The 9,463-nt window shown below is 44.5% G+C and overlaps 1 protein-coding gene across 1 annotated transcript in view; it reads left to right on the top strand.

Moving 5' to 3' along the window:
- The first annotated feature begins 1,490 nt into the window (after positions 1-1,490).
- Akr1a1 (aldo-keto reductase family 1 member A1) overlaps positions 1,491-9,463 on the top strand; it is a 13,186-nt gene continuing 5,213 nt past the window's right edge. The window contains exons 1-2 of the mRNA XM_021199449.1: positions 1,491-1,826; positions 6,797-6,886. Of these exons, the coding sequence (XP_021055108.1) occupies positions 6,803-6,886 (84 nt within the window). The 5' untranslated portion in view covers positions 1,491-1,826; positions 6,797-6,802. The remainder of the gene's footprint in view (positions 1,827-6,796; positions 6,887-9,463) is intronic.

Below are 9,463 nucleotides of genomic sequence, written 5' to 3'. Positions count from 1 at the left end.
TCACTGAAGAATGACCTGCAGGTCTAGGTCATTTCTCATCTCCTTAAGCTCCTGCCTGCATGTGATACACAGATATATACTCGAGCACACACACATACAAATAAAAATAAATTTTTGTGTTTCTTTTTTGAGACAGGGTTGCACTCTGTAGAACAGACTGGCCTTGAATTTGGAGATCTGCTTGCCTCTGTCTTCTGAGTGCTAGAATTAATGGCATGTATCACCACCACCCAGTAATAAAATAATTTTTTAAAAAGAAAGGAACATGGGCTGAGTGCACATTTTTAATTTTAGCACTAGGGAGTCAGAGCCAGACAGGTTAGTATGAGTTCGAGGCCACCCTGGTTTTTATAGTGAGTTCCAGGACAGCCAGAGTGGTGAGACTGTTGAAGGCTGCTCCCCATGTTGAAGGCTGCTCCCCATGTTGAAGACTGGTCCCTAGCTTAAAATCACCTCCAGCTTGGCTGTCATTCTTTTGTTTCATGTCTGTTGGCCATCTCATATTGCTGACACAAAACATATTGCAGTTTAATTGTATACACACACACACACACACACACACACACACACAAATAATTTGGCTCAGTCCGAGATCAAAATGACCATATATTCTCAGGATGACGATGATGATTTTGATTGGGAATTTCCCAAATGCAGCCTTCACTCAGCCAAGCAAGATGAGAAGGCAGCTTGAACTGTTATGTTCAAACTACTAAAAAAACTTGTAGAGGGGCCGACCACTCTATAGCCCTCCTTCACCCACTTAGGAGCCCATTATGCTTTTTTCCTTTATAAGCTATCCCTGGGAAACACACACACACACACACACACACACACACACACACACACACACACACACGTCACCTTTATGTGGGTGCTCATGGAGGTCAGAAGAGCGTGTTAAATCCCCTGGAGCTGGGCTTACAGGTGGTTGAGACCATCCTGACATGAATGCTGGTACTGAACTTGGGTTCTCTGAATAAGCGACCCCCTTCTCTCCAGCTTCAACTGTTTTCCTTTTAGATAGGGGACCATAAATCTCAGGCTGGCCTCAAAGTCAATGTGTAGGAGGCAAGAAAAATGGAATTTGCTGATCCTCCTCGCTTCCACTTCCCAAGTGCTGGGGTTACGACTCAATTTTATGCCGTGCTGGGATTTTGAACCCAGAACTTTATGTTAAGCAAGCACTGTATTAATTTAGCTATACCCCCCAGCTCATATTTATGAAGTCTTTTGCACAGGGCTAAAGTGCAAGGTACTGAGTGAAAGATCAGTAACTTTCTAAAATGGGGTTTGCAGAGGCAAGATATTTATGTATTTTTGGTCAAACTTTGTATCAGGCCCGCTCGGGGATTCCGACAAATTCACTTTAGAGAAAGAAAGACAGGCGGCCAGAAGGACCCACTAGGTATCATAGAGGACCTCCTCAGAAAGTATGGGGGAAACTATGCCTAGAGAGGTGCCTGCGCGGTGCACTGTGGGCCGGTTGTGGGCGCGGCCGGCCACCCAAGACTGTCCACGTAGCTTGTGCGCATGCACAGTTTCGGGACCCCGGCCCTTGCAGACGTTCGTGGTGGAGTGAGAGGTTCCCAGGGGAGGAATGTGCAAAGTCCCAGCTTTGGCTTCTACCCCCTCTTCTACTTCGCAGGACAGCGGGGGTCTCCTCCGACCTGCGCGTAGTTCTGGGAGCCGGGCCCTCGCTCCTCCCTGGGGTGGGGCTGCCGCTTCTCCGCCGGACTTAAGCCGGGGCCTGTTGCCTCAGTACTGGAGTGCAGAGCTGAATTCGGGCCACTTTGTCTTCTCCACAGCCTGTGCTCACTGCCAAGGTGAGTTCTTCCTGCTGCTGACCCATCTTTTTCTCCTGAGTTAAAAGCGAGGGTCCTTCAGAACCACAGGTCAGGGCCGGGATTGAGCGAATGGCGCCAGCACGTCGAGGGATGCGATTTAGTTTCGCGTCTGAGCACTTCCTCCTATTCTGTTCCCAGATAACGTGTTTCTGGACCTCGGTTTCCTCAGAGTTGGAATGAGCAGGAAAATCATTAGTACTGTAGGGAGAATTGGAATAAACCTTTGAATGTATCTGGTGCATATCTCGTGCTCTTGCCGTCTCTTTGTTTGGTCATCTGCACGAATTTTCTAGGCTTTCCTAATGGAGGTACAGGGATATTTCTAGGAAGTGGCGGAAATGGGGAGAGATTAGCTTGCTCAAGCCTCTACCTTTGGTTTGAGAAAAATTGAACATATCCTGTCGCTACGGAGCCTTTAAAGTGAAAATACTTGAATTTTCACATCATCGAGCCTTCCATTAATGGACTCTACCGTTTAGAACTGCAGGACCTGATCAGGCCTGTTACTTTTCCAAGGTTCCACTTCAGCAGCGATACAGGTTTAATTCCAGTATGATCCTTTCCTGTCCGGCGGAGTTGGTTATTACTGATAGCTAGTTTTTGAGACAGAGTCTCTTTTAAGAATTTTTCCAAAAAATTAATGTTTTGTCTTCTATGTAAGTATGTGCACCTTGTGGGTGCCTGGTGCCCATTGGAGATCAGAAGAAAGCAACATATTCCTTGGAACTAGAGTTATATATAGAGATGGTTGTGAGTCTTCATGTGGGTTCTGTGAATCGAACCCAGGTACTCTGCAAGAGAAATGAGAGTTAAAAGGCAGAGCCATCTCTCTAACCACAGAGACCAGGTCTCTTGTAGCTTAGCCTTGCCTTAAACTTGTGTTATGTAGGGTTACCCTGAATCCTCCGATCTGTCTGCCTCCACCTTCTGAGTGCTGGAATTGTAGGAGTTTGTCACTATCCTGGGTTTTATGAGTCAAACCCCACCCCAGACAAGCCCTTTACCAACTGAACTATACCTCCAGCCCAGAATTTATTTTATTTTATTTTTTTAATACTTGCTCAAAGTTAGTAAAATACCACCAGGTGTAGGTCAGAGGTAGAATTGGTGTGTGTAAGGCCTTGGGTGTATTCCCCAGCCCCCCCCCCCCCCCCCAGATACATGACTTTTTTTTTTTGGTTTTCCAAGATGGATTGAAGATACTGTAGTCAGTGGCTTCCTCAGATGCTCCTCCAGCAAGCTAAGCTGTCCAGATAGCATGGCATGGTATCTCCTGCCTATACAACCAATATTTGGAAAGGGGAGGCAGGGGGATCATGAATTCAGTTCCATTCTTGGCTATAGACAGTTCAAGACCATCCTGGACTACATGAGACCATATCTGGAAAAAACAAAAAAACAAAAACCAAACCAAATCAAAAAGAAAAGCCCCAGTATTCAAGGTTAACTTCTGTGTGTGCATGGTAAAGGGTTCAGATGAATGATCCTGGCTTGTGGGGGAAATCTTCTTATGGACAAAAAGATGCAGTGAGATATACAATGTATATCAGTACACACACACACACACACACACACACACACAATCATGTGAGAAAATGATTAGAAGTTTCAGGGAGGAACCAGAATTTCCATGTACTAGCTCAATGGTAAGTAACAATTAGCTAGGCAAGTGTGAAGTTTGGGGAAAGAAAATGTGCCGAGACCTGGATTCAAGTGGTGCTTGCTTCTCATTCTAAAATGATGAGACAGCGAAGCGAGAAATGTGGGACCTAGGTTTTAAAGAGTCTGGACTTCAACCTGGAGAGAATTGCTGAACAGTTTAAGCCAAGGAGTCACATGATTGGATTTGGTGGATGTATTTTGATTAAGTCCAAATTCAAAATATCTCCTGGTTTAGTCAAGGGATGATAGAGGTTGCAACTAGGACAGGAACAGTAGAGGCTTATGTAAATTACTGGAAAATATTTACATGCCAGCATTTGGAAGTAAAGGTATGTATGTATTTTTTTGGGGGGGATGTTTTTTTTGAGGCAGGGTTTCTATAGCACTGGCTGTCCTGGAACTTGTTCTGTAGATCAGCCTAGCCTTGAATTCACAGAGATCTGCCTGTCTCTGCCTTCCAAGTGCTGAGGTTAAAGGGAGGTACCAGGACCCAGCTTATATAATTTTTTTTTTTATATTTACTTACTTTCTGTGTTTCTGAGATGGGCTTTAGTATGTAGTGCAGTCTTACCATGAACGTGTAGGGATCATCTTGCACTTGGCCTCAGATGTGCACCCTCCCACTCCCACTTAACTCAGGAAGTAGATATTTTTGGAGATTTGAAGGTTTGGGGCTTTTTTTTTTTTTTTTTTTTTTTAGATTTATTTATTTATTATATGTAAGTACACTGTAGCTGTCCTCAGACACTCCAGAAGAGGGCGTCAGATCTTGTTATGGATGGTTGTGAGCCACCATGTGGTTGCTGGGATTTGAACTCCAGACCTTTGGAAGAGCAGTCGGGTGCTCTTACCCACTGAGCCATCTCACCAGCCCGCTTTTTTGTTTTTTATTATTGCTTATTTGTCTGTTTTGCTCTCCTTCTCAGGCTTTGAACTCAGATCCACCTGATTTTGCCTCCCAAGTGCTGGGATTAAAGGCACAAGCCACCATGATGGCCTAGCAACAGAATTTTTAATACAGAAAATAGACCTGGGCCAATATTACATATTTAGGATGATTTTTAAAAAGAATTATTTAGTTTATCTGTGTGAGTACACTGTAGCACACATACCAGAAGAAGGCATCAGATCCCATTACAAATGGTTGTGAGCCACCATGTGATTGCTGGGAATTAAACTCAGGACCTCTGGAAGAGCAGTCAGTGCTCTTAACCACTGAGCCATTTCTCTAGCCCCCAATTTAGGATGATTTTTAAGCAGGGTTCTTAGAAGTACAGGAGAAGATAAAAACCTCCTAAGATGAGTATTTATTTATTTATTTACTTATTTATTTTGGTCTTTCAGAGACAGGGTTTCTCTGTGTAGTCCTGGCTGTCCTGGAACTCACTCTGTAGACCAGGCTGGCTTCGAACTCAGAAATCCGCCTGCCTCTGCCTCCTGAGTGCTGGGATTAAAGGCGTGCGCCACCAACGTCCGGCTCGAGTTTTATTTTTAAGAACTTTTTGTTATGACTGTATGAATGGGTGTAGAGGTTAGAGCATAACTTCAGGCTTTTCTCCTTTTGTCAGGGGGTATGGGTTCAAGACAGGATTTCTCTGTAGGCTAGGCTGTCCTAGAACTACTCATGTAGATGAGGCTAGCCTCAAACTCAAGAGATCCATCTGCCCCTGCCTCTCAAGTGCTTGAATTAAAGTTGTGTACACTGCCTGGCTCTGTCTGGTTTGTTTTAATATTTGCCATCCAAGGCTTTGGCTCTCTGGTGAATTGAGTATACAGAAAGCAGAGAATGAAGAGCAGACTCTTGAAATGGTGGAGCTGAGATTCAAACCAAGTTTGTGTAATTCTAGATCCTAGATGATGCTGCACTCTGCTGATGGATCTGATGAGAGTTTTAGTCTCTCAAGATACCTGTGGATCATGCCAGCAAAAAGGCCCAGAAGACTTAAACATGTGAAACTGTGTAGGAAGAGTCAGAGTTTATTTTAGATGGTTACTGAAGACACAAACTTGACCAAAGGGGAAAAAAAAGAGGACGGGGAAGAAAGTCAAAAGGTTGGTGGGAGGCAGAGGGGAGAGAGGTCTCCACCAGGTCAGGACACCCTCCTTAAGTACTGTGTTCTTTGTGTCTGGTTAGCAGCTTTGCTAGCTATACAGGAAAGCTGTTGCTTAAAGCAGACTAGCAGAGGATTACTTTCTGTCCTGTTGGAAGTCTGTCTTCTGCTGTGGCCCTTCCGTTCCCTTCCCAGAAGTGCTCTGCAGATCTTTGTTCTTCCTGCCTTTTGTCCCACTCCTCTGGTTTTCAGTTTCACTTGCAAAAGAATTGAAGAAGCAAGATTAAGGTTCCCCATGTTCCCTGTAAGCTAGGCCTTTGTGCAGTCTCCACCCTTGTAACTTCAGAACCTTCTCAAGTGCTGGGAGAAGTAAACAGGTTATTGTTTGAGATCAGGCCCAGAAGCCTAGCCATAGAACTGCTTGCTTGATCCCTAGGAAGTGCACGGTTACAAAGACCATGTTCTCAGAGGTTTCTTTGAGCAGAAAGAATTGCTTGTATGCTAGGCAATAGAATTCTTTCCTGCAGAAATACTAGGAAAGACAGTTATTTTTTGTTTTTGTTTTGTTTTGTTGTTTTGATGAGAAAGGGTTTCTCTGTATAGCCCTGGCTGTTCTGGAACTCACTCTGTAGACCAGGCTGGCCACTACTGCCCAGTCTCTGACCCTTGTCTTTTTATTTTATTTTTTTATTTTTCAGTTTTTTTCAAGACAGGACTTTTCTTTGTGGTCTTGGCTGCCCTAGAACTCAGAGATCCACCTGCCCTTGCCTTCTGAGTGCTGGGAAAGGTTTTTAATTTCTTGAGACAAGCTGGCTTAGTACTTACTTTTTGATCCTCTTACCGTAGCTTCCTGCGTGCTGGCATTACAGGCTGTCTCTATGCTGGGTTTGTAGTATGCGTGTGTTGCTAGGGATGACGTCCTAGGCCTTGTACATGCTGGACAAGTGCTGTACCACAGAGCTACTCTCAACCTCAGAGACTGGAGCTTTTGAACACTGACCTTTATTTGTGTGAAGGCCAGTCTGGTTAGCGTTTGTTCAGGAGCTCCTGGATTTGCTTGAGTTCACGTACTTTGTGGACAGAGACAAACACACAGGCACTGATATGAGGTGTTTGTTCCCATGTCTGCACTGCTCCCGTCTCCACCCTTTTCTGAAGCATGCTTTACAAAGGTGGATAGCTAAGGCTCCAGGCAGCACTAACCTTCTCACCATTTGTTTCCTTTCTGTGTCTTAGGGGACAATGACGGCCTCCAGTGTCCTCCTGCACACTGGACAGAAGATGCCTCTGATTGGTCTGGGGACATGGAAGAGTGAGCCTGGTCAGGTGAGGGATTGAGAAAAGGAGGGAGAATTCTTGAGTCTCTACCAGGGAGAAGGGGGGATTTGCAAGACAGGCCCTGTGTTTTTCCAACAATAAGCTGCATTATTGTTTCTGGAGAGGATGATGATAGTGGAGAGATGAGGGAGGAAGGGACACTATGAGCCCTTAGTTCTCCCATCTATCTCAGGAGGGACTCGGGGCCCTGTAGAGCAGAGTGTTATGGTGGTGTTGGAGCCTCTGTGTTTCCAGGCCTGAGCTGAGTCCCGGTATATTACTTAGCTCTCCATGTTGCACAGCAGGCTTATTGAGACCTGGGACTTTCCCAAGTGCACATTTTGGAGTTAGGAGCATAGTTCAGAACTTGAGAAGTTACTGGGATAACTGTATAGACATGAATTAGGAATAAGGTTTGTTTTTATTTTGTTTTTGTTTTTTGGAGACAGGGTTTCTCTGTGTAGCCCTGGCTGTCCTGGAACTCACTTTGTAGTTCCAGGCTGACCTCGAACTCAGAAATCCGCCTGCCTCTGCCTCCTGAGTACTGGGATTAAAGGCGTGCACCACCACGCCTGGCAGGAATAAGGTTTTAACTGAACTTTTAAATTAAACTGTTTGATAGTTTCATCCATGGAAGAATACACACTGACTACCAGTATCCTTCCCTCTCACCCCCTCCCACCCCCCAACAAGATCTTTCTATGTAGCCCGAGCTGATCTGGAACTCAGCTCAGGCAGTAGTTGAGCTTCCAAAGTGTTGGGATTACTATCCCTGACATCATTTTTTAATTTTTTCTGGAGATTTAATTTGATTTTTATTTGTGTGTTTGTGTGAGTGGTGTGTGTGTGTGCGTGTATACACACAAGTGAGTGCGAGCTTGTGGAGGCCAGAAAAAGGCATCAGATTCTCTGCAGCTGCACTTACATGCAGTTGGGTGCCATCTGTTGTCAGTTCTGGGAACTGAACTCTTGTCCAACAAGTACTCTTAATCCCCGAGCCATCTCTGTAGCCCCAATACCAGGTGAGGATTTTAGATTTTTTAAAAATGAGATTCAGAATGGAGGTGATTTTATTCTTGTTCTTTGAGATTTGTCATCCTATGTTGCTCAGGCTGGCTTAAAGTGCAGCCTTTCTTTAGCCTTTCAAGGACTGGGGTTACAGGCATGATTGTTCTCTTATATAGCCATTTAATAGGTAATCAATCATTTAAGAATACCAAAGCTCACCTTTAATCCCAGCACTTGGGAGGCGGAGGCCAGTCTGGTCTGCAGAGTGAGTTCCAGGACAGCCAACACTATACAGAGAAACCCTGTCTCGAACCCCCCCCCCCAAAAAAAAAAAAAAAAAAAGAAAAGAAAGAACACCAAAGCTCTTTGGCTCATGCCTGTCCTCTCAGCACTTGGGAGTGCTGGGTGCTGTGTACCCTGGGCTACCTGCCGAGTTCCAAGACAACTCGGGCTACCAAATGGGAACCTGTCTCAAAAAGCTCCCCAAAATGAAAATAAAGTAAAAGTCTTACCAGAGCATGGTGTTAGTGCTGCTAAATCTCTGAGGTGAGCTACTATCTCTACTGCAGTTAGATGATACTGCCTGGTTTTTTGCGTTCCTCACTAGTTTCCTAGGACCCTGGACTATAGTCAGGGTCTCTATGTTCTAGGCAGGCACCTACACAGCCTAGGGAGAAGGAGCTGGGTTAAGGAAGGGAGTGCTCTATGAGGGTTATGGAGGAGGCAGGAGCCTAGGGAGGGGTAAAAAAAAAAGTATATCTGTTTAGTAAGAGCTGAACTCAGAAGTTGGTTGGTTGGTTGGTTGGTTGAGAAAACATCTTACATCACCCAGTTAGGCCTTGAGTTTCTGGTACAGCTGAGACCTTGAATTTATGATCCTTCTACCTCTACTGGAGTTGTGGGATTATAGAAATCATGCCCAGGTCATTTATGAAATTAAACATAGGACTTTAGGACTTTGTGCTTGCTAGGCAAGCATTCTACCAACTAAGCTATCTTCTTGGCATTGTATGGTAGTTGTATTGGAGACAGGGCCTGTTGAATAGCCTTAGCTGGCCTGGTACTTGTTTCTGTGTGTAGCTCAAGCTACAGTTGAATTTTTGGCAGTCCTCTTGCCTTGGCCTCCTGAGTGCTTAGATTAATGTTGTTTGTTTGTTTGTTTGTTTGTTTTGAAGATTAACTGACCTATTCTTTTACTTGGTCTCTGCTTTCTTCTCTCCATTAAGGGACTCTAGTTCCAGTTTCTGTTTTGATCTTTTTTAGAAGACTTATTTTGGGGGTGGGAGAGCGATATTGGGGAGCTGTAGAGATGCCTCAACAGTTAAGAGAACTTGATCTATGTAGTACCTGCTTTGATTCTTATCATTCACATAGTCATTCATAGCCATCCATAACTCCAATTCCAGAAAATCTGAAGCCTTCTTCTGATTTCTGCAGATACCAGGTGTGCATGTGTATACATACATGCACTCATAAACATAAAACATAAATGAATTTTTAAAATATATATATTTTTTTTTCGAGACAGGGTTTCTCTGTGTAGCCCTGGCTGTCCTGGAACTCACTCTGTAGACCAGG

Source organism: Mus pahari, chromosome 6 (genome assembly GCF_900095145.1).
Source record: "Mus pahari chromosome 6, PAHARI_EIJ_v1.1, whole genome shotgun sequence".
NCBI lineage: Eukaryota > Metazoa > Chordata > Mammalia > Rodentia > Muridae > Mus > Mus pahari.
This window is presented reverse-complemented; position numbering and strand designations above follow the sequence as displayed.